This window comes from Ranitomeya variabilis, chromosome 5 (assembly GCF_051348905.1).
Source record: "Ranitomeya variabilis isolate aRanVar5 chromosome 5, aRanVar5.hap1, whole genome shotgun sequence".
NCBI lineage: Eukaryota > Metazoa > Chordata > Amphibia > Anura > Dendrobatidae > Ranitomeya > Ranitomeya variabilis.
The window spans coordinates 362,253,110-362,279,425 of record NC_135236.1 but is presented as its reverse complement, the minus strand read 5'-3'; the positions used below and the strand labels follow the sequence as shown (position 1 = coordinate 362,279,425).

Below are 26,316 nucleotides of genomic sequence, written 5' to 3'. Positions count from 1 at the left end.
AGGCTTATCAGAGAAAAAAAGACCAACCTTTCCAGTAATTGCAGCAATCAAAAACTTGGTCAAAAAGGAATGGGAAAGCCAGGGGCAGAAAGGGTTGTCTTCATCATCAAAAAGGTGATATCCGTTTAACGATGATTTGTCTACATGGACAAAAGCCCCAAAAGTAGATGCTGCAGTAACATCCACGTCCAGAAAATCTTTACTACAAGTAGAGGATTCGGGTTCCTTACAGGACCCGCTGGATCATAAAGCTGACTCCCTTCTAAAGAGGTCATGGGAATCATGTACAGGGGCATTTAAACCGGCAATATCAGCTACATGTACGGCAAGTAGTGTTGAGCATTCCGATACTGCAAGTATCGGGTATCGGCCGATATTTGCTGTATCGGAATTTCCGATACCGAGATCCGATACTTTTGTGGTATCGGGTATCGCAACAACATTAATGTTAAAATGTGTAAAAGAGAGAATTAAAATAAAAAATATTGCTATACTCACCTCTCCGACGCAGCCTGGACCTCAGCGAGGGAACCGGCAGCGTTGTTTGTTTAAATTTCGCGCTTTTACTTGGTTACGTGAAGTCCCGGCTTGTGATTGGTCAGGGCGGCCATGTTGCCGGGACGCGGACCAATCACAGCAAGCCGTGACGAAATTACGTCACGGCTTGCTGTGATTGGTCCGCGTCCCGGCAACATGGCCGCCATTAACCAATCACAAGCCGTGACGTCACGGGAGGCTGGACATGCGCGTATTTTAAAAAGCGCGCGTGTCCAGCCTCCAGTGACGTCCCGGCTTATGATTGGTCACGGCGCCATGTTGCCGGGACGCGGACCAATCACAGCAAGCCGTGACGAAATTTCGTCACGGCTTGCTGTGATTGGTCCGCGTCCCGGCAACATGGCCGCCCTGACCAATCACAAGCCGGGACTTCACGTAACCAAGTAAAAGCGCGAATTTTAAACAAACAACGCTGCCGGTTCCCTCGCTGAGGTCCAGGCTGCGTCGGACAGGTGAGTATAGCAATATTTTTTATTTTAATTCTTTATTTTACACATTTATATGGATCCCAGGGTCTGAAGGAGAGTTTCCTCTCCTTCAGACCCTGGGAACCATCAGGAATACCGTCCGATACTTGAGTCCCATTGACTTGTATTGGTATCGGGTATCGGTATCGGATTGGATCCGATACTTTGCCGGTATCGGCCGATACTTTCCGATACCGATACTTTCAAGTATCGGACGGTATCGCTCAACACTAACGGCAAGGTCTATGTTAGTCTGGTTAAACGATCTAGAGGAAGGTTTAAAAGGCGGTCTCTCCCGAGATAAACTAATCTCTCCCATACCTTTGATTAGAGGTGCTACAGCCTTCCTGGAGGATTCTTCTGCTGACTCTATTCGGTTAGCAGCTACATCAGCAGGCCTAACAAACGCAGCATGCCGAGCACTTTGGCTAAAGGGTTGGAAAGGAGATGCTCAAACGAAATCTAAACTCTGTGGCCTGCCATGCCAGGGTGAGTACCTGTTTGGTACAAAACTAGACGAAATTCTCACCAAAGAAGGGTAAGAGGAAAAAGGGATTCCCTAATAATTATTTTCAGTCTTATAGGAGAGCATTCCGGAAACCTGTATTTAATAAGAGAAAGGATTTTAGAAACCAGGACCGCTGGGCCAATAAAGATACCAAACAAAAAATATATAGTTCTTACCGATAACGGTATTTCTCTGAGCCCACGACGGCACCACGGAGAGAGGGGATCCGCCCACCAAGGACAGGAAACCTACAGATAAAAAGGCGGTACCTCTCTCCTGCATCAGTTGTTTACTACAGAACGATGGGAGACTATGAACAGAGACTTGCTTTTAACATTACCTAAATACTTAACATGAGATACCGCGTGACTATTATACTATTAGCATAAGGCACTATATTCATGTGCACACCCAGGAAGTGAAGGGAGGGAATGTACGGGTGCCATCGTGGGCTCAGAGAAATACCGTTATCGGTAAGAACTATATTTTTCTCTGACGCCCACGACGGCACCACGGAGAGATTTGCAGAGATTTGTACATTAGGGAGGGACCACCGCTTCCAGAACCCTTTTACCGAAGGTAAGGTCTGAAGAGGAGGTAAGGTCCAATCTATAGTGCCTATAGAAAGTGGACGGTGAAGACCAGGTAGCAGCTTTACATATCTGCTCAATAGAAGCTCCGGCCTTCTCCGTCCAAGAGGTTGCCACTGCTCTTGTTGATTGTGCCTTGATATTTCCCGGAACGGGTACGCCACTCGCCGAGTATGACAGGCTGATGGCTTCTGTAATCCATCTTGCCAGGGTGCCTTTAGATGCTTTCTTCCCCTTCCGGGGACCCTGGAAACACACAAAGAGAGGAATCCTCCCTACTCTCCCTAGTGGCTTCTATGTAATGTATCAGGCATCTCCTTACATCTAATGTATGTAACGCCTCTTCCTCTTTGTTTTTGGGGTTAGGACAGAAGGAGGGCAGAGATATTTCTTGTGTCCTATGAAAACGGGATGCCACCTTTGGGAGATACGCAGGGTCAGTTTTTAGGATGACCCTATCATCCAGGATTTGCGTGAAAGGGGGGTTGGCGGATAGGGCCTGGATATCACTGACCCTACGTGCGGAAGTGAGTGCGACTAGCAGGGAAGTTTTTAGGGATAAGATTTTGACTGAAGCATCCGCTAGGGTTTAAAGGGAGGTTTAGATAATGCTCTAAGAACTAAATTTAAATCCCACTGAGGGGTAGATTTCACGGGTAGAGGCCTTGATCTACCGGCTGCTTTGATGAATCTAGATATCCATCGATTTCCTGCTAAATCATAGTTGAACAGAGCTCCTAGAGCCGCTACATGAACCTTCAAGGTGTTTGTGGCCAGACCCTACTCTAACCCATTCTGCAGAAACTCCAAAATGGCATTAAGAGGGACGCCCTCCCCCATTTTGAAGCCTGAAGATGAAAGGAATTTTTTCCATACTTTCCTGTATTGTCTGGTTGTAACGGGTTTTCTACTTTGTAACAGTGTAGATACTAGCCCTGGAGAAAACCCCCTGCTTTCTAGTAGCTCCCTTTCAAATGCCAAGCTGTCAAGTGCAAACTTGCCACCTGTGGATGATGCACTGGGCCTTGGGAGAGAAGGTTCGGGAGATCCGGTAGTACCCATGGATCGGAGATGGACATTCTCATCATCCAGGAAAACCAAGGCCTTTTCGGCCAGAATGAGGCAATCAAGATTATGTGAGCCCCGTCCTCCCGAATCTTCCTCAGCACCGCTGGAATCAGAGCAATAGGGGGAAACGCATATGCTAGTTGATGGTTCCAGGGTATCAGGAACACATCTAGGGAAACAGCGTTCCCCCACGGTGTTATTGAGCAAAAGGTGTTCACTTTTTTGTTTAGATGGTTTGCGAAGAGGTCTATGCTTGGTGTGCCCCATTTTATCGAGATTTGACTGAACACCGACTGATTCAGCTCCCATTCCCCCTGCTTCAAGCAAGAGCGACTTAGGTAGTCTGCTCTAAAATTGTCTACCCCCTTTATATGCAGGCCCGATAGGGATTGAAGGTTGGATTCGGCTATGTGGAAGATTGAGCTGGTTATCTCCATCAGACTCCGAGAACGGGTACCCCCTTGGTGATTCAGATATGCTATCACCACTTTGTTGTCTGACATAATTCTGACATGGTGAGACCGAAGGGGCCCCAGGAACTCTTAATAGTGCAAATTTGACTGCCAATAGTTCCTTCATATTGGAGGACGCTTTTTTTCAGATATGGAGGCCAATTCCCCTGAGCTAACAGGTCGTTCAGGTGAGCCCCCCACTCGCTGGGACTCGCGTCTGTTGTTACTACCTGGGATACTGGAGTCACCCACGGGATTCCTTAAGAAAGATTGCCTAGCGATGTCCACCAGCCTAGAGACTGAATTGTGTTTGGAGATAAAATGAGCTGACCTTCTAAATTCCCTTTTAGAGAGACTTCTTCTGACAGGATTTGCCATTGAAGTTCCCTTGAGTGTAATTGAGCCCATTGGACTGCCGGGATGCAGGCCGTCATGGATCCCAGGAGGGACATCGCTTGGCGCAGTGTTATGGAGGGGGTGTCTCACCTTCTGGATACCAGACTTATGATGTTTTGGATTTTTTCCCCTGGAAGGCGACATTCTTGTTTTATAGAGTCCAGAGTGAGACCCAGGTACTCCTGGATCTGGCATGGTAACAATCTGGATTTAAGTTCACTAACCAGCCCAGTTTTTCCAGAGAATGTCTGATTGTTTTCAGCTGTTCCTCGCAGTGTTGTGGAGAGGAACCTATTATCAAAAAGTTGTCGAGGTATGGTACTATCAGGGTATCTTGCTCCCTCAGGTGAGCCATTACCTCCGCAACTATTTTCGTGAAGACCCGCGGGGCTATAGCCAGCCCGAAGGGTAGGGCCAAGAATTGAAAATGGTATACCACCCCCCTTATATAGACTGCTATTCTGAGGATTTTTTGGTGATCTTTGTGGATAGGGACGTGATAGTAGATCCAGGACTACCATGAAACACAGTGGAAACAACATTTTTATCGAGGTTTTTATTGTTTCCATCTTGAACGGCTGGATTTCTAGGAATTTGTTTAACTCTTTCAGATTTATGATAGTCCTGAATGAACCGTCCGGCTTCTTTCTCAGGAACAGAGGGGATTAACACCCTTGACCTCTTTCTTGAAGGGGAACTTCCATGAGAACCCCTTTGTTTACCAGTCCCATGACTTCTTTCTCTAATGCTAGCTGCTCTTCCTCCGAAGATCTTCGTGAAGTCGTCCTGAACGAGGGGTGAGGGGGTTTTTGAAATTTCAATTTCAGTCCGGATCTTATTATGTTCAATACCCAAGGACTGTTGGTAATTTTCTCCCAGGCTGAGAGGAAGAGGGCCAGTCTTCCCCCCACCTGGGGCAAGCATTCATTGTGCGGGTTTTTTGTTATCGTTAGGGTTTTTGTTGAAGATGAAACCCTTGTTTTTGTTTCGCTTGTCCTCCCACCTATCCTGGTTTTTTCCGGGCTTCCTTCGGAAGAACCTCTTGCTCCGAAAGGGCCTTCTGTATGAAGGGAAACCCAGGGAGGGAAAAGATTTCTTTTTATCCCCCGCTTTCTCTAGTATATCATCTAGAGTGGGCCCGAATAGGAACTCTCCTTCACAGGGGATGGTGCATAATTTAGACTTGGTCTGGAGGTCTCCTGGCCAACATTTTAGCCAGAGGGCCTGTCTTGCGGCATTAGAAAACACTGCTGACCTAGCGGATAATTTGATTGAGTCCGCCGAGGCATCTGCCAAGGCGGCGGCAGCTCCACGCATAACGGGCAATATATTTAAAATTGAGTCTCGGGATGCCCTGTGTTTGAGCTGGCTTTCCAATTGGTCTAGCCATACCATCAGGGAGCGGGATGTACATGCGGCAGCGACTGCTGGTTTAAGGCCTCCACCAGCCGCTTCCCATGAACCTCTGAGGAAGCCATCTGCTTTCTTGTCCATTGGGTCTTTTAAGACCCCCATGTCCTCAAACGGAAGGGCATATTTTTTGGATGCCTTAGCAATTGCCACATCCAGTTTAGGTGCCTTATCCCAGAAGGAACAGGATTGGTCATCGAATGGATACTTCTTTTTCGGAGTCAGTAGCGACTTTCTTATAGGCTTTTTCCACTCTTTTTTAATCAAAGACTGGATTTTTTCATTAAGGGGAAAGGCCCTTCTCTTTTTCTGGTCAAGCCCCCTGAACATTATGTCTTGAACGGATCTTTTGGGGTGAGGATCTGCCAGCCCCATAGTGTTCCTAACGGCCTTAACTAGACTATCAGTTTCTTCTATAGGAAAGCAACTACGGCCTCCCGAGGAAGATGAAGATGATGATGAGGATGAGGAGGAAGAATTAGATGAGTCTGAATCCATATCTTCCCCCGAATCACCCGATTCAGGAGACGGAGATCTGTGCTTAGTCTTCCTTCTCTTTTTTCCTCCTTTGAGGGATTTAAAGGTTTCCTCTACCTGGACTTTAATCAGGTTTTTGAGATCTGCTGCAAACCCGGGAAGGCCTTCTGACACTGTCTGCTGAATACAAATACTGCAAAGTCTTTTCTCCCATGAAGATGGAAGATCTTCTTTACATAGGGCACATATGTTATGTTTAGTTTTACTTGCGCTTTTCTTCCCCTATGGTAAAAGACACAAAGATAGACTCTCACTATCGCTAACATTCACGAAGATCACTCACCACCTTATGGACCCATAAATACCGGTTGGGCACGATCCATGTTCGCTTTATCCCTTGAGCCGGACGCTATGCTGGACTCTTTGCTGCGCAGAGATCCAGAACGCCCTCCGGTAGAGTCCTGGTGCCATTTCTGGGTTCGTCGCTTCTGCTGCTGCTGCGGCGTCGGTTGTGGAGATGCCCTGGGCAGGGGAGATACCTGCTCCACATCGCTCACTGGTGAGCACTGGCCGGTCTCCATCTTGGAAGCGTTTTTGCCCCCAGATGCACCTGCTAAAATAGCGGTGGAGGGCGCCAATTTTATTTTTATTTTTTTGCGCATGCGCAGTTCGCCTTGCGCCTGGAATCCCGTGCCTGTGCAGATCGGGCCCGAGCACGAAATCCCGCGCCTGCACAGTTCTCCAACAGCCGCGCAGGCGCACTAGGCGAGGATCGCAGCGCTCGTGCGCGCGCAAGCCCCTGCCGCTTGAAATCTCGTCTCCTCCCGCGCGTGCGCAGACGGGGCAACATGGCGCCGCGCACTTACTGCACGCTGACTCCACGGAACTCCCGGGAGCTCAGGCTGCAGACTGACGCCAGGGAGCCACATCGCTCCTATCCATAGATGAATCTTGGACACGGCTGCTGCTGGTGAGTCTTCCTAGAGAGGCGGCCTGGTCCTGCCACCTCTCTCCGCACACCCTAAAAAGGCCTACCAGCCCCTAGCGGTGGCGCTTCGGGTCACCACATCTAGCCGAGGCAGGGGGTCCCCGCTGCCTGGATCGGCTGATTGGCCCCGGAATTCCCACGGAGAATCTTTCCTTCTGACGGAGGTGGATCTGTAGGTCTCCCATCAAGGACAGGAAACAAACTGATGCAGGAGAGAGGTACCGCCTTTTTATCTGTAGGTTTCCTGTCCTTGGTGGGCGGATCCCCTCTCTCCGTGGTGCCGTCGTGGGCGTCAGAGAAAAGGTGCATTTTTTGGAAAATGTCCATTTAAAATGGAAGACCAACCACGTTAGGACAGATTTACCAGAGGGTGGTAGATTGTCTTTTTTCTCCCAACAATGGGGAACGGTAACATCCAACTCTTGGGCAACTAGCCTCATAACTTCAGGCCTAAAATTAAAATTTGCCCGAGTCCCTCTAGACTCCTTCCTGTTGACTTCTCAATCTCAACAGGGGTTTTTGGAGCAGGAAATAATAAATCTCCTATCCAAAATGGTATTAGTAGAAGTCCTGTTTTATCAGAGGGGAAAAGGATTTTACTGCCCTTTATTTTTGGTTCCAAAACCAGATGGGTCATATAGAACTATAATAAATCTTAAGAAATTGAATATCTTCTTAGAAAACCAAACCTTCAAGATGGAGTCTATCCGATCCACTGTAAAACTTCTGTTTCCCAGGTGTTTTATGGCAGTCCTCGACCTAAAAGATGCGTACTACCATCTACCAATTTATCTATACATCTAGGAGATCAGATAGTTCAAGGACAATGGTCTATTAGTGAGTCAGACAATTAATCTAATGAAAGGGAACTAAAAGCCATCTATCATGCCATGTGTAAATTTCTTCCGCAGTTACAAGGAACACACACAAGAATATTATCAGACAACATGACATGTGTCGCGTACATAAATCATCAAGGAGGAACGAGATCAGGAGCTCTCATGTCTATAGCAGACGACATCCTAACTATAGCTGAGAAACATCTTCTATCCTTGTCAGCACTGCATGTCAGAGGAGTGGACAATTCAAAAGTGGATTTCCTCAACCTTCACACCCTCCACCAAGGAGAGTGGGTACTCAACCGTCACATCTTCAGAATGTTAACAAAGAGATGGGGCACACCCGAAATAGACCTTTTCGTAACAAGGAGCAACAGACAAGTCGAAAAATTTGCTTCAATGTTTCTGACAGACCACCCCAATATCCTCCAAGTTCCATGGACATACCGGCAAGCATATGCATTTCCTCCAATGATATCTTCCTGATTACTGTCGGAAGGAGTAAGGGAGGACAGAGCAAAAATGATTCTCATAGCACCATTTTGGCCCAAGAGACCATGGTTCTCCTGGCTCAGAGCCATGTCAATCTCGGATCCGTGGATTCTCCTGGAGGATCAGGATCTCCTGTCCCGTCCCAGGGCCCCTTCAACCACCCTACTGTTGACAGCCTGGAATTTTGAGAGGCAGCTACTAAAGCTAAGAGTCTTTTAAGATAAACTAATTGATACCCTTCTACTGAGTAGGAAAAAGACTACAACAACTATATATGTTAGGGTATGGAGGAAATTTCTTAGTTTTTTCCCGGCAGCTCTGTCAAAACAAATTCCCATTTCCGCTCTCTTAGGCTATGTTCACACGTTGCGGTTTTTGCTGCGGATCCGCAGCAGTTTTCCATGCGGTGTACAGTACAATGTTACCCTATGGAAAACAAAAACCGCAGTGCACATGCTGCGGAAAATTCCACACGGAAACGCTGCGGAAAAAAAGAAGAAGTAGCATGTCACTTCTTTCTGCGGATTCCGCAGCGGTTTTCAACCTGCACCAATAGGAAAGTGCAGTTGAAAACCCGCAGAGGAATCCGCAGGAAAATGCGCAGTGAAAACCGCAGTGGTTTTGCACTGCAGATTTTTCAAATCCGCTGCGGAAAAATCTGCAACAGAATCCGCAACGTGTGCACATACCCTCAGAGTTCCTCCAAAGAGGGCGTGATTTAGGCCTATCACTTAATACTTTGAAAGTACAAGTATCTGCTCTGGGTGCCTTATATAGTCACAATATTGCAGGAGACAGGTGGATAGCCCGATTCATTTCAACATGCCTAAGGTCAGAACCAGTCCAAATTCCCCACATACCACCATGGGATCTCAATCTAGTTCTCGAAGCCTTAACAGGGGACCCATTCGAACCACTACACTCAGCCCACATAAAATACGTCTCCCTTAAGACAGCTCTTCTTGTTGCCTTAGTATCAGCAAGAAGAGTAGGTGACATTCAGGCATTGTCAATAGATCCTCCTTTTCTGTCTATATTCCAGGATAGAATTGTCCTAAAAACAGACCCTTCTTACTTGCCTAAAGTAGGCACCAAATTCCATAGGTCTCAAGAAATCTTCCTTCCTTTTATAATAACCCCTCAAATCAGGAAGAGGAAAAATACTATACACTAGATGTGAGAAGGGCCATAATAGCTTATCTAGACAGAACTAGCCCCTGGAGGAAGAGCAGGGCTCTCTTTGTTTCCTTCTAGGGCCATAAGAAAGGATCTGGAGTCACAAAAAATACGTTATCCCGGTGGATTCGGGACGCAATATGCCTGGCTTATTCATCAAAAATGGAGAATCCGCCTGAGATCGTAAAGGCACACTCCACCCGGGCGATAGCCTCATCCTGGGCTGAAAGAGCAGAGGTCCCTATTGAACTAATATGTAAGGCCGCAACTTGGTCTTCTCCTACTACCTTTTACAGTCACTATAGATTGGACTTGTCTTTCTCCACTGACTTATCTTTTGGTAGCTCAGTTCTTAACATGGTGATCCCCCCCCCAAAATGACTATCTCTGAAAGTCTCTCACGTGGGTGCTGTCGTGGCGAAGAGAAAAAAACGGATTACTTACCGGTAATACTCTTTTATAGAGCCACGACAGCACCCCTTCATTTCCCTCCCTAATAGTTATTTTGCAAAAGAGCACTGATAAGGGTGAATGGTTCTTTTAGCTAGTCATACTTAAGTAAAAATAAATACAAATATTGGATTGCCTACTAAAACTGGTGGGTGGTTCCTCTCATTCTCTGTAACCCAACTGTGGGAGCGAGGGGGACCGCCCCTTTTATCTCTCTATAGGGTTTCCTGTTCCTAGGGGCGGATCCCCTCTCTCAAGTGGGTGCTGTTGTGGCTCTATAAAAGAGTATTACCGTAAGTAATCCATTTTTTTTTTTTTTTGCAATTTCACCACACATGGATTTTTCTCCCCTATCTTCCAGTACACGATATGGTAAAACCAGGGCCGGCCCGAACGTATAGGCGAACTGGGCGCCGACCCTAAGGGGGCGCCAGAGAAAAAATAGAAAAAATTATAAAAAATCTTTTCAAAAGGCAAAAAGGTGTATGGAGCGGAGCTGAATGTGTATGAGGTGTACGGAGCGCAGCCGCGTGCGTAGGAGTAGCTATGTGCGGCCAATATACAGTATGGAGCATCATGTGCGGCCAATATACAGTATGGAGCATCATGTGTGGCCATTATACAGTATGGAGCATCATGTGTGGCCATTATACAGTATGGAGCATCATGTGTGGCCATTATACAGTATGGAGCATCATGTGTGGCCATTATACACTATGGAGCATCATGTGTGGCCATTATACACTATGGAGCATCATGTGTGGCCATTATACACTATGGAGCATCATGTGTGGCCATTATACACTATGGAGCATCATGTGTGGCCATTATACACTATGGAGCATCATGTGTGGCCATTATACACTATGGAGCATCATGTGTGGCCATTATACACTATGGAGCATCATGTGTGGCCATTATACACTATGGAGCATCATGTGTGGCCATTATACAGTATGGAGCACTGTGTGGCCATATTTTTTTGTTTATAATTATTCTTTATGAAAGTGTGAGCAGCAGTGCTAAATGGGTGCGGTTGGGATGTGGATATGGGTGGGGCTAGTTATGAATGGGTGTGGTCAGAGGCGTGGCCTAAAATTTGCCGCGGCGCGCCACAAACTTATCTCTCTTTCCCATCTTCAAAAGTTGGGAGGTATGTTAAAAGTAGTAGGGGGTGCAACAAAATAGTTTCGCCTAGGGCGCCGTAATCTCTCGGGCCGGCCCTGGATAAAACCAATGTTGTCGTTTCAAAATACAACTCGTTCCACAAAAAACAAGCCTTCACATGGCCATATTGATGGAAAAATAAAAAAAAATAAAAAGGTATGGCTCTGGGAAGCAGGGGAGCAAAAAACGCAAAAACGAAAACTGGCTGCGGCATGAAGGGGTTAATATCTGAATTTTGTTTACTTTTAGGGAATGTGCACACGTTGCGGATTTGGCTGCGGATCCGCAGCAGTTTTCCATGCGGTGTACAGTACCATGTAAACCTATGGAAAACCAAATCCGCAGTGCACATGCTGCAGAAAATTCCGTGCAGAAACGCAGCGGTTTATTTTCCGCAGCATGTCAATTCTTTGTGCGGAATCCGCAGCGTTTTACACCTATTCCATTATAGGAATCCGCCGGTGTAAAAACGCAGGCGAATTCCACACAAAATCCGCAGGTAAAACGCAGGTCATTTTACCTGCGGATTCTGTGGAAAAATCCGCAATGGAATACGCAACGTGTGCACATAGCCTTAAAATGTTTGGTTTTCTTGGATGCACAAAGGACGGTGATGCACCAGAAGGTGCCAAAAAGTCACTTCTACTTCTTCATTGTCATAAATCTTTGGAGAGTACAGTAGCCAGCCACCAATGCCGGTCATGTTCACAGGTCACATAACTAGTTATGTCATGTATTGCAAATCTTGAGCCTCCTTCAATGTTGTTGCTGAATAAAACTAAATCTTTATTTCTGTTTCACTACATGGAATGAAAGCGTGGTATTGCCGAGTGGCTTTGATGGGTTCAACTTCCAGAAACAGATTTTTTAACAAACTCTCCTCTCCTTAAGGCCGGCCTCACACTAGCGAGTTTTACGGACGTAAGAGCGCAGAAATTACGTCCGTAAAACTCGCAAAATAAACGGCACAATTATTCTCAATGGGGCTGCTCCTATTAGCCGTATATTACGGTTCAGTATTATACGGCTTTCTACGGCCGTACAAAATCGCAGCATGCTGCGTTTGTCACCGTATTGCGCAAAAAATTCGCCAATGAAAGTCTATGGGGGCGAGAAAAATACGGATTCCACACGGACCAGCAGTGTGACTTGCGAGAAATACGCAGCGGTGTTAGTGAAAAGTCGGTAATTCAATTGCCGGCTTTTCATTTCTCCTGCACAAACCCGACAGGATATGAGACATGGTTTACATACAGTAAACCATCTCATATCCCCTTTTTTTTTTGCATATTCCACACTACTAATGTTAGTAGTGTGTTTGTGCAAAATTTCAGCGCTGTAGCTGCTAAAATAAAGGGTTAAATGGCGGAAAAAATTGGCGTGGGCTCCCGTGCAATTTTCTCCGCCAGAATGGTAAAGCCAGTGACTGAGGGCAGATATTAATAGCCAGGAGAGGGTCCATGGTTATTGCCCCCCCCCCCCCGTGGCTACAAACATCTGCCCCCAGCCACCCCAGAAAAGGCACATCTGGAAGATGCGCCTATTCTGGCACTTGGCCACTCTCTTCCCACTCCCTGTAGCGGTGGGATATGGGGTAATGAAGGGTTAATGCCACCTTGCTATTGTAAGGTGACATTAAGCCAGATTAATAATGGAGAGGCGTCAATTATGACACCTATCTATTATTAATCCAATTGTTTGAAAGGGTTAAAAAACACACACACACACACACACACATGATTTAAAAGTATTTTAATGAAATAAACACAGCGGTTGTTTTAATAATTTATTGCTCTCTCGATCCATTTCCAGGCCCTCGCTTGGCAAAATAATAAACGCACAAGATACATACCCTCAGCTGAACTGTCACGTCCCACGATGTAATCCATCTGAAGGGGTTAAAATAATTTACAAGCAGGAGCCCTGCTAATGCAGCGGTGTGCTCGTGCTTGTAATTCCCCGGCGAATGAATGAAATGTAGGTCATTGACCTACATTTCCTTCAGTCGCGGTGATGCGCCCCCTGGTGGATGTCCTCATATGACCTGGAGCGTGGGAAAAAGTTCCCAGGCTGCAGTTCATGAGAACATCCAGCAGGGGCGCATCACCGCGACTCAATGTAAGTACAGATCCAGCTTTCCTTTCAGCACCCGGGGATTACAGACACGAGCGAGTGGTTTATCGCAGCTCGTGCCTGTAATATTAGTTAACCCCTTCAGATGGATTACATCGTGGGACGTGACAGGTCAGCAGAAGGTATGTATCTTGTGCGTTTATTATTTTTCCAAGCGAGGGCCTGGAAATGGATTGAGAGAGCAATAAATTATTAAAACAACCGCTGTGTTTATTTCATTAAAATACTTTTAAATCGTGTGTGTGTGTGTGTGTGTGTGTGTGTGTGTGTGTGTGTGTGTGTGTGTGTGTGTGTGTGTGTGTGTGTTTTTTAACCCTTTCAAACAATTGGATTAATAATGGATAGGTGTCATAATCGACGCCTCTCCATTATTAATCTGGCTTAATGTCACCTTACAATAGCAAGGTGGCATTAACCCTTCATTACCCCATATCCCACCGCTACAGGGAGTGGGAAGAGAGTGGCCAAGTGCCAGAATAGGAGCATCTTCCAGATGTGCCTTTTCTGGGGTGGCTGGGGGCAGATGTTTTTAGCCACGGGGGGGCCAATAACCATGGACCCTCTCCTGGCTATTAATATCTGCCCTCAGTCACTGGCTTTACCATTCTGGCGGAGAAAATTGCGCGGGAGCCCACGCCAATTTTTTCCGCCATTTAACCCTTTATTTTAGCAGCTACAGCGCTGAAATTTTGCACATACACACTACTAACATTAGTAGTGTGGAATATGCAAAAAAAAAGGGGATATGAGATGGTTTACTGTATGTAAACCATGTCTCATATCCTGTCGGGTTTGTGCAGGAGAAATGAAAAGCCGGCAATTGAATTACCGGCTGTTCACAGATATCGCGCTGAATGAAATCTAAATACAGAATATATATATATATGTGTCTCAATGACATATATATATATATATATACTGTATATATGTTTTCCCGAACATTTGAGCACATAAATCCATTAGATGTCGGTTTTGCAAGCCTGCGCGAAAATCTCGCAGTACGGATGCCATACGGATTACATACGGAGGATGCCATGCGCAAAATACGCTGACACACCCTGACTACGGATCAATATTTTGGGAACATTTCTCCGTATTACGGCCGTAGTACGGACGTATAATACGTGGCGTATTGTCTTACGCCCAGTGTGAGGCCGGCCTAATAGTCCTGGTTTGTACAGTACATGAACTGGATTTAAGGAATATGTTTCTCACTCCAGATGAAAAGTTGCATGGGTGTTAAGATTTGGTGAGAATAGGTCCTCTGGAGGCTCGCCCGAGCAGCAAGATGTTTCACGGCGCCGCACATACACCTTTGCCATGAGCTATGGCAAAAAAGTGCCATTCATCTTCCACTCCAAAACCTTTATTGTGATGGCAGACATTTATAACATTTTTACTATTTTTAAACTGTGCAGAAGAGCCATCCGAGAAGTAGCAGACCTTGCTCAAACTTGGAAGGATGTTAATTTATCTCACCAAAATCAATTTTTTTGAACAAATAGAACTACTGAATCATGAAGTAAGCACTCATATCATAACTACACTTTTGCATTTTATTTCTGACGGTAAGCAGAGCAGGCTTATTGCTATTCAGCTAAGCATACAACAGACCAGATGTTGCACTTGTTACATAGGCGCTGGTGGAGACATTTCACAAGGGAGACAGCAGGAACTAGCCCAGAGGTCTCAAACTGCATTCCTCAAGGGCTGCAAACAGGTCATGTTTTCAGGATTTCCTTGTACTGCACAGGTGATAATTTAATCACCTACACACATAATGATTCCAGCACCTATATGCAACATATGTGGCAACTATTGTAGAAAATATACTGCATAGCTGATGAAAATATAAAAATGCATGCTATATTATTATTATTATTATTATTATAATATGCACAAACTATTGATGATAAACAAAGGATGGAATTTGTTGTAATATGCAAATGTAATTGGGAACCACAAACTCTATGAACCCAGCCTAAACCACATTTCAATACAGCACATGAATAAACAGGACTTGCTGGACTCAATTATTGGTAGTCAATGGTTAAGAAGAGAAGCAATAAATAGCTTAAGGCTATGTTCACACTAAGCATTTTTCCAGCTTTTTAATGCAAATTTTCAGCTACCATATCTGTCAGTGATTTCAGAAATCTCCTGCACACAGCTGGTTTTTGTGTCCTCAGTATTTTGTGCCTTTGCTTGGTTTTTGCAGAATAAAGGCAAGTTCACACGGTGTTTTTTCAGCGTTTTTTTGCAGCAAAACCTGATCTCTTGGCAGGAAAGAAGCTGCAGAAAAAAGGATGTTTTTTTTTTTTTGCTGCGGTTTTAGCATGTCAGATTTGTCTCTTGTGCATGCTGATTAAGACTTGTGCTTTTCAACACTATAATCTTTTTCTATTGAATCAGGTTTTGGCATAAAAAATGCAGCAAAACCTGGTACCTGTGTTTTTTCACCAGCCATCCATTTCAATATTGAGGACAAAACAACCAAGCTGTGTGCGTGAGATTTCTGAAATCTCATATACTCTGCTGGTACTGTAAAACGCAGTTGAAAATTTGCAAAAAAAACAAACGCTGCAAAAACGCCTAGTGTTAACTTAGCCTTAAGCACGTCACTGTGTAAAAATGCTGCAAAAAACGCAGGTATCAGGTTTTGCTGCGGTGTTTGTGCCGAAACCTAATGAAGTAGAATCACTTTTTTTTGCATTAAACTTTATCAGCATGCACAAGAGCCAAATGTAGCATGACAAAAAACAAGCAAAACCTGCTTTTTTAATGCAAGTTTCTTACTGCCAAGAGGGCAGGTTTTGCTGCAAAAAGCCTAGTGTGAACAAAGACTACAGCTACGCTCCAACCATGTGCTTTGGAGGTTACAGATTTTCTACAGTATTTCTGCATCTATAAGGCTGCCGTCACACTAGCAGTATTTGGTCAGTATTTTACATCAGTATTTGAAAGCCAAAACCAGGAGTGGAACAATTAGAGAAAAAGTATAATAGAAACATATGCACCACTTCTGCATTTATCACCCACTCCTGGTTTTGGCTTACAAATACTGATGTAAAATACTGACCAAATACTGCTAGTGTGACGGCAGCCTTAAAAGGGGCTGTGCCATGAAAAAAAAAATAGATCTTGGAATAATAATAACTTCCACAATTGGATGTGTTTTAAAAAAATGTTCCTGTGCGGAGATAATCTTATAAATGTGCCCCTGCTGGGTTTTTCCCCTCATCTCCACTCACGCTGATGTCAATGTGCTGAAATTTTTTACCTACGGTACCTTCCCATGTTTCTTTAACACATCCAATTGTGGAACTTATTATTCCAAAATTCATTAATTAAAATGAGCTTTGTTTGTGGGAAAACCTCTCTTTACATCCAAGTAATAGCATTCAGACCCTGCCTGCATACATTACACACAGGTCATACATGGGAATGGAAAGCATTATGTTATAAGGAAAGTTTTCTCACCTGCTTAATGTACCAATAAAACATATCCATATTATATTCCATATTACATGAACCCCTAAACAAAGACATGGATTAAAAGCCAGACACAGGATAAGCACGTCTTCACTGACTGATTCACCTGACAACAACCTGTTTGGAATAATCTCCTTAGGTGCAAAATAATTCCTGACCCCACCCAGATCTCAAGCCACACTTCTTCCTTAATTCTTCCACGAGGCCTCAGTCAGACTTCCATGAGTCATGTATGTGTTCTGTGTGTATTACCGACAGGTCACGTACCCATAAGGCTATGTTTCCATGTGGCATACCGGCAGCGCTTTGGATGCAGCACATGTCCGCTCTGTCCAAAGCGCTGTCGGCTTTTGTACACGCGGTGATTCCGCATGTGTTCGTTGAACCGTGCGGAATCACCACACCCTATACATTGGACTGTGATATTTATCTTGCCAAGACTGAGCGTCTCCGCAAGATAAATTGACATCCTGCGGTCTAGAAAGACGCACCGCATGTGCGTCTCCGCAGGGAAGCCGGCGGCATCCCTGCACGCATTGTGAGATGGGATTTCACAAAATCCCATCAGCTATGATGCAACATCTGAATGCTGCGGATTAGGCGCTGCGTCCAATCTGCAGCAAATACGCCACTTTGAAACATACACTAAGGCTATGTTCACACGATCCTTTTTTCGCTGCGGATTTTTCAGGTCCTGATTTGTGAAAACCGCAGTGCAAAACCTGCGGTGGTTTTCACTGCGGTTTTCAGTCCTTTTTCTACTGCGGATTCCACTGCGAGTTTCCAGCTGCATTTTCCTATTGGTGCAGGTGGAAACCCGCTGCGGAATCCGCAGAAAGAATTGACATGCTACTTCTTTTTTTCCGCTGAAAATCCGCGCGGATTTTCAAGCCGAAAAAAGGATAGTGGGCACAGCGGATTTCGTTTTCCATAGGGTAACATTGTACTGTACCCTGCATGGAAAACGTCTGCGGATCCGCAGCTGCAAATCCGCTGCGGATCCGCAGCGAAAACCGCATCGTGTGAACAAGCCCTTAGAGTATGTTTCCACGATCAGTAAACGCTGCGGATTGGACGCTGTGTACAGCCGCAGCAGCCAGATGCTACATCATAGTGGATGGGATTTTGTGAAATCTCATCTCACTATGCGTGCAGGGATGCCGCCGGCTTCCCTGCGGAGACACACATGCGGTGCGTCTTTCTAGACCGCAGCATGTCAATTTATCTTGTTTTGCCCCCTTTTTATCCTGCATGTCCTCCCTCTTGTCTGGCTGCAGTACATTGGCAATACATAGAGAGGATGTACGTGATGTATAATAATGCAGTGCCAGGATAGGATACCACTCCATATACTCAGTGACAAAATAATTTGGCACTCATCAAGTTGCAGAAAAATAATATTAGATTCATTTAGCAAAGCAATTCAAAAACAGTGACGTTTCAGTTGAAAACTTCAGACAGATTGCAAATGGTATCTTGGGGATTAGGGATTCAGTGCCCATTAGTATTTGCACAAATCCTAATGGGCATTGAATCCCTGTTCCCCAGAGCGTTGTTACCATATCCAATCTGTCTGAAGAAGATCCTTTTCAACCGAAACGTCACTGGTTTTGGATGTTGGCAATACATGCCAGTACTACTTGTCATTTATGATAAATTGAATATATAATTGTGTGTACTATTCTATTGGCTGCAGCCTATGATGATACAGGCTGTCAAAAAAGCATGTAAGAGATGTAGAAAAAAAATATATAGGGCAAGACCCCTAGAACAGGTTGTGTGCCCTGGGAATGGCAGTCAGATGACCGCACGTATGCCAGGACCCGACAGTGGGAGCGCCCTTGTATCTTGTGCACTTGTATTGAGTGAGGCCGCTCCCACTGGCCAGGTTGTGGTCGGCAGTATGCATATCGCATGTGTGGTCATATGACCGCCGTTCATGGAACAGACACCGGCAAATCCTTGCAGCGCACACAGTACGTGCACTAGGAGGATTCACAAGTCTGAAGTCACACAGAGTGACTGTAGACTTGTCATTCTAGACGGGACAACCCTTTTAACCTCTTAAATGTTGCTATCAACTGCTGACAGCAGGATTTAAGAGCCACAAACCAGCCTGGACATTAGCTTGCGAGGTTATCGGCTTTCCGATAACGTGAGCACAGGGTTCTGTTGCTATGACAGCCCGGCTTTCCTGTGATGCCCAGCCTGTGGACATGATTGTAACTTTAAAAAGTGATGTATTATCAGGCCAGCGTCACACTGGCGTACTGCATCCGATGCGATATGTTATGACCCTTGACTCCTGCTCTGCTGTGAACGGGAGCCGAGTGTCAGTGCTCTGTGCTCCGATCCTCTGACATGACAGGATTGGAGCACAACTGCAGAGGAGACTGAGAAAGTAATTTCTCCATCTCCTCTGCTGTCGGCGTTGGTGGGAATCGCACTGCACTTGGGTGATATCCGATTGCAGTGCGATGTTTCACTCGCAGCCATAGACTTGTATGAGTGTGAGTGAGCCAAGTCTCGCTGCCAATTGCAGCATGAGCAAATAATCGCAGATCTGAGCTGCCCCATAGAGTAATACTGGGCAGAGTGATATGCAATATTTTATTGCATAGCACTCGGCGTGTTATACGGTAGCGTGACTCCGGCCTTACTGTGTGCATAATAGTGATCAGATGATCGCAGGTTAAGGTTCCCTAAGGGGACTAACAAATAAAGCAAAAGGTAAAGAAAATTGTTTTAGAAAAAAGGCTACGTTCCCACGATAAGCTTTTGGTGCGTTTTTGACGTTGTATAAAAAACGCAGCGTCTTAAAGTTCTAGCAAAGTGAATAGGATCTATAGAAATCTCATGCCCACTGTGCTTCTTTATAACGTTGTGGTGCATTTTTCAAAGCTGCAGCATGTAGATTTCTCTTGGTGGTACACTTAGTTTTCAGTGTGGATTTTCCCCTAGACTTGCAATACGTGCGGAAATATAGCAGGTAAAAAAACGCATAAAAAATGCATGTAATCCGCACCCACGTATGTCAATAAAATTTTGTCAAAGCAAAAATCTAGGAACAACAATATCCCTCACCTGTCTGAAGTAAAGATTAGCAAAACTGTCCAACGCCATAACCCATCTCTGCGATATCTGGTTTACAATCTGAACGGTGGCATAATGTGACTGTCCAGGCTGAAAACCATGAGACAACGAGGTGCTGCGAAAGCAGCTTCAGTGAAGAGCGGTGACGTCATGCAGGTTACCACTAGAGTTGAGCAAATTTCTTCAGATCCCCACTTATTCTGCAAGCTATAGAGCTTGCTGAATAAGCTGAAGAGGGAACCCGGGATACATGGAGCGTGCCGGCTGATCAGTGCCGCAGCTGCATGTGTTGCGGTTGTGTCACAGTCACCGCACAAGCATGGAGAACCCAACAAACAGGCTCTCCATGCATGTGCTGTGTCAGTGAAACAGCCGCGACACATGCAGCTGCGGCGCCAATCAGCTGGCACGCTCCATGTATGGAACTGCAGTGCCAATCAGCTGGCACGCTCCATGTATCAGCTGGCACGCTTCATCAGCTGGCACGGTTCAAGAGCGAGGCCTATAAGCGTCAGACTTGGGTATCGTATGGATGCACCATTTCTGGGGTTGCTGAGGGCTGATGTTGGTAGCCTGGGTTGCTGGGTAACATCTATGATCCCTTCCCAGGCTAATATCAACCTACAGCTGTCTGCTTAGCCTTTGTTGGTTTGAATTTATAGGGGGACCCGAAGTCATTTTTTTCTGAGATGCCCAGTAAATACTAAGCAAACAGCTGTGAACTGTTATTAATAGACTGAAAACCTTATGAGGTGTTGTCCCTGTCTCAGATTATTAACAACAGCCACCATTTGTGGGCTTTCCATTGGCTGGTTATGAAAATTGCACGGGAGCCCACATCGTTTTTTTTTGTTTAATTTTACACAGCTGCTGCTGAATACAGCTCTGATCATTTTTGCCTGGTGATCTCAGCGCGACCAGGAGACAATGATGAGAGCTGCCTTCAGCTGCTGGCACCTGGGATCAGCGCAAACTCTACTGCTTTTCCCAGGCGCCAGTACGTGTCACAGGGACAGCACATGGATGTCACATACATACATACGGATGGCGCATGGACACGAACCACGGATCTCACCAGAACTTTTTTCTCCTGTATAGGAATCACAAGGATGTGTGAAGGAGGCCATAGGTGAAGTTCCCAAGATAAGTATTTGGTGAGTTGTAAATGTTGCAGATTTTCTGTATCATTTCTATACTAATTAGGTAAATTATGTAATTTGCGTTTTTTTCATTGCGTATTTAAGTGCGCTACAGTTGTCACTTTTTGTTTGGCTTTGACAACATTTTATTGATACAGTTGGTTGGATTATACATGTTTTTACTGCGTGTCCACACTGGAAACACACTAAAACGTGTATACAGTGGCATGTAAAAGTTTGGGCACCCCTTGGTCAAAATTACTGTTATTGTGAACAGTTAAGAAAGTTGAAGATGTGCAATCTTTAACTTTAGACCTTTGATTATTTCATTTCCTTTGTATTTTAGGCAAAAAAAATAGTTTGATCTTTTACATTTTAAAAATAACAAAAAGAAAAATGAGCCAATGCAAAAGTTTGGGCACCTTTGGAGATTTGTGTGCTCAGATAACTTTAACCAAGGGTACAGACCTAAATTAGCCTGATAAGCCTATGGCTTGTTTACTATCTTTGTTAAAGGGAACCTATCACCACTTTTCTGTCATTTCATTCAGTGTCATCGATGCATTTCCTAAATACTTATGTAACCCCCTGACTCCCCATGTATCACCCATAAAAACCTTTTATATTTTTCTCGCGATGTATGCTAACAGGGTCCGTCGGTTCCGATGGGCGTGGCTTCGGTTCACTCACACCACCCCTCTCCTCGGCTGCTGCACGCAGTCCTTGACATGAGTGACGCAGATGGCTGTGAGATATCGCGCCCACACAGTCAAATGGTTTCTTTGCTTTTCGACTTTGCCCGCAGCGGAAGAAAACATTTGACTGCGCGGGCGCGATATCTCACAGAGAACTGCGTCATGCACATTGCCCATTCAAAATTTTTACCACAACCAGGTTCCTCGTATCATGTTCTTACATACTTTATGCATTTAATAGCCCTCTGTGTCTGTAGTTTTACATATTCTGGCTGACAACCGGTTCATGCAGCATCACATGAACACCCTGTGGTATAGCGACCCGAGGCAGATAGGGGGCGCTGTGTGTGCTCCTTGAGATATGCATTGAGGCATGTATATGGTGTGCAAGGACCTGTGGTGATGTCACGCTCACCTGACTAGCCATGTGACAGGTACCTGGGTGTGGTTACACCTATGTAAAGGAGGTGTGTGGAGCACATGGTGGAGTGTGAGTGTTAGTGGGTAAGTGTCCGTCAGGGTGGACACACTTCCGTGTGTCCTGGCAGGACACTGCAAAGTGGCCTGTGTGCTGGACGGTCCCAGGTGGGGACAGACGTCCTGGAAGCACACAGTGACCATTCCAGGCTGGAGAGCCTGCGTGCTGGACATAGCACGGACGGTTGGTGTTGGAGGCTCCGGCGAGTGGAGTCGTCTTGGAAGCACCTGGAGACCGTAGACCTGGGAGGTCTGTGTTGAGGACCTGGGACTGACCTGAAGTCAGTGTGAGTGAGAAACGTCTGATGGATACCTCTGTGGAGAAGAGGGATCCGGGAAACCTGTGCGGCACCAACAGGTAACTGGAAGGAACCGTGTGACACTGACCGGGGTCAGAATGAGAGACATTGTGTATGGGCACCTCGGAGGCCAAGGGGTGTCCAGGAACCCGTAAAGGTTGCCAACGGGTAACGGTCTGAAAACCGTGTATAATGCTGACCGGGGTCAGAGACGAACTGTGGTAAAGATGAATATATGCAGACTGTGTTCAAACTGTTACCAAGTTCCTGTGGATGTGGTTTACATTATGTGAAATAAACCGAAAAGACTGTTTTTGATAGAAAACCGTGCCCGAGTGCTTTGATTCTGCTGCCAAGCGAGTGTTCCCCAAGACACGTAGTAGGCGCTATGCTACAACCCGATTTCTTACATTATGGCTGGTCCGAACAACGAAAGCAATTGTTACCATCCACCTTTCGTGTCTCCCCTATTTCCTCACAAAATGTAAGCTTGCGAGCAGGGCCCTCATTCCTCTTGGTATCTGTTGATTTATGTGATTATTGTTATGCTGTAACCTCTTTTATTGTCTGTACAAGTCCCCTCTAAAATGCAAACTGCTGCGGAATATGTTGGCGCAATAGAAATAAAATTATTATTATTAGTTGCTTGGTGTACTTGGGCTAGAATCCCTGCTTTCTCTCTTGTGGATGTAGCAGCAGTCAGGCTCTGCCGAAACGCGCATCGGGGTGGACGCATGTCCATTACAGTCCCGGAACATATGGTAACGCTTGACCCCAGGTGAATGCAGTTTCTACTACTTGTAATTACATGCTATACATGCTTTACCATTAGTATGTCGTTATCCTGGGGAATTGACTGATCAGTGATAATATGGTAAACAACTGAGGCTGTCCCATTGTGCACTAACATATTATACACACACACACACACACACACACACACACACACACACACACACACACACACACACACACACACACACACACCTCTCAAAAAAATAGAGAACACTAAAATCCCACATCCTAGATATCACTGAATGAAATATTCCAGTTGTTAATCTTTATTCACTACATAGTGGAATGTGTTAACAATAAAACCTAAAATGATCAACGTAAATCACAACTAATATCCAACGGTGGTCTGGAGTTGGAATGATGCTCAAAATCGAAGTGGAAATGAAGTTACAGGCTGATCCAACTTCAGTAGAAATGCCTCGAGACAAGAAAATGATGCTCAGTAGTGTGTGTGGCCTCCACATGCCTGTATGACCTCCCTACAATGCCTGGGCATGCTCCTGATGAGGCGGCGGCAAGTCTCCTGAGGGATCTCCTCCCAGACCTGGACTAAAGCATCCGCCAACTCCTGGATAGTCTGTGGTGCAACGTGACGTTAGTGGATGGTGCAAGACATGATGTCCCAGATTTGTTCAATCGGATTCAGGTCTGGGGAAAAGGCGGGCTAGTCCATAGCTTCAATGCCTTCATCTTGCAGGAACTGCTGACACACTCCAGCCACAAGAGGTCTGACATTGTCCTGCATTAGGAGGAACCCAGGGCCAACCGCACCAGCATATGGTCTCACAAGGGGTCTGAGGATCTCATCTCGGTACCTAATGACAGTTAAGCTACCTCTGGCGAGGACATGGAGGGCTGTGTGGCCCTGCAAAGAAATGCCACCCCACACCATTACTGACCCACTGCCAAACCGGTCATGCTGAAGGATGTTGCAGGCAGCAGATTGCTCTCCACGGTGTCTCCAGACTGTCACCTCTGTGACATGTGCTCAGTGTGAACCTGCTTTCACAGGTGACGAGCACAGGGCGCCATTGGCGAATTTGCCAATCCTGGTGTTCTGTGGCAAATGCCAAGCATCCTGCACGGTGTTGGGCTGTGAGCACAACCTCCATCTGTGGACGTCGGGTACTCAGACCATCCTCGTGGAGTCGGTTTCTAACCGTTTGTGCAGACATATGCGCATTTGTGGCCTGCTGGAGGTAATTTTGCAGGGCTCTGGCAGTGCTCCTCCTTGCACAAAGGCTGAGGTAGCGGTCCTGCTGCTGGGTTGCTGCCCTCCTACGGCCCCCTCCACGTCTCCTGGTGTACTGGCCTGTCTCCTGGTAGTGCCTCCAGCCTCTGGACACTATGCTGACAGACAAAGCAAACCTTCTTGCCACAACTCGCAATGATGTGCCATCCTGGATGAGTTGCACTACCTGAGCCACTGGTGTGGGTTGTAGAGTCTGTCTTATGCTACCACGAGTGTGAAAGAACAACCAACATTGAAAAGTGACCAAAACATCAGCCAGAAAGCATTGGTACTGAGATGTGATCTGTGGTCCCCACCTGAAGAACCAATCCTTTATGGAGTGTGTCTTGATAATTGCCAATAATTTCCATCTATTCCATTTGCACAACAGCATGTGAAATTGATTGTCAAACAGTGTTGTTTCCTAAGTGGACAGTTTGATTACACAGAAGTTTGATTTACTTGGAGTTATATTCTGTTGTTTAAGTGTTCCATTTATTTTTTGAGCAGTGTATTTATATATCTACTATATAACTGTCTAAGGGTCACTTCCGTCTTTCTGTCAGTCCTTCTGTCTGTCTGTCACGGAAATCCCAAGTCGCTGATTGGTCGCGGCAAAACAGCCACGACCAATCAGCGACAGGCACAGTCCGGCAGCAAAATGGCCGCTCCTTACTCCCCGCAGTCAGTGCCAGCTCCATACTCCCCTCCAGTCAGCGCTCACACAGGGTTAATGGACCACGTTATGCCGTGGTGTAACGCACTCCGTTAACGCTGCTATTAATACTGTGTGACCAAGTTTTTACGATTGATGCTGCCTATGCAGCATCAATAGTAAAAAGATCTAATGTTAAAAATAATTAAAAAATTAAAAATAGTTATATACTCACCCTCCGTCAGCCCCTCGGATCCAGAACAGGCCTTTCCCGCTCCTCGCGACACTCTGGTGACCGCTCCATGCATTGCGATCTTGCAATGCACTCTTGGGACCCGAGCGTCGCGAGGAGCATCGGTAAACGCCTCCCCCCTCTCGCGAGACCGCTATGTCATCATCTCGCGAGATAGCAATGCATGGAGCGGTCACCAGAGCGTCGCGAGGAGCGGGAAAGGCCTGTTCTGGATCCGGGGGGCCAACGGAAGGTGAGTATATAACTATTTTTTATTTTAATTTTTTTTTTTTTTTTTTTTAACAGGGATATGATGCCCACATTGCTATATACTACGTGGCTGTGCAATATTCGTGGCTGTACTATATACTACGTGGGCTGTGCTATGTACTACCTGGCTGTGTTATATACTACGTGGGCTGTGTTATACACTACATGGGCTGTGTTATATACTGCATGCGTGGGCTGTTATATACTACGTGAGCTGTGTTATATGCTATGTGGGCTGTTATACACTCCGTGGGCTGTGCTATATACTACGTGGACGGCTGTGAACAATCAGTGACAGGCGCAGTCCGGCTGCGAAATGGCGCGGGATTTGAACCACACTTCGCTAATTGGTCGCGGCCGGCCGAATCCTGTGTATTCAATGTATTTATTCTAAAGTCTTCAAAAATAAACTACATACATATTCTAGAATACCCAATGCATTAGAATTGGGCTACCATCTAGTATATATATCTACCATATAATTGTCTAAGGGTCACTTCCCTCTTTCTGTCTGTCCTTCTGTCTGTCTGTCACGAATATTCATTGGTCGCAGCCTCTGTCTGTCATGGAAATTCATGTCGCTGATTGGTCTTGGCCGTTTTGCCGCGACCAATCAGCGACGGGCACAGTCCGGCGGCAAAATGGCCGCTCCTTACTCCCCACAGTCAGTGCCTGGCGCCAGCTCCATACTCCCCTCCAGTCAGCGCTCACACAGGGTTAATGGCAGCGGTAACAGACTGCGTTATGCCACGGGTAACGCACTCAGT

The 26,316-nt window shown here is 45.8% G+C and overlaps 1 protein-coding gene across 3 annotated transcripts in view; it reads right to left on the bottom strand.

Annotated features, from left to right (window-relative positions):
* MOV10L1 (Mov10 like RNA helicase 1) overlaps nucleotides 1–26,316 on the bottom strand; it is a 226,876-nt gene that overhangs the window by 141,185 nt on the left and 59,375 nt on the right. The window contains exon 1 of one of the 3 annotated variants that reach the window (XM_077264882.1): nucleotides 16,652–16,806. The exons of the other annotated variants lie outside the window; for them this stretch is intronic. Within the exon in view, the coding sequence (XP_077120997.1) occupies nucleotides 16,652–16,720 (69 nt within the window). The 5' untranslated portion in view covers nucleotides 16,721–16,806. Of the gene's footprint in view, nucleotides 1–16,651; nucleotides 16,807–26,316 lie in introns of those variants that run through there. 3 annotated transcript variants of the gene reach the window in all.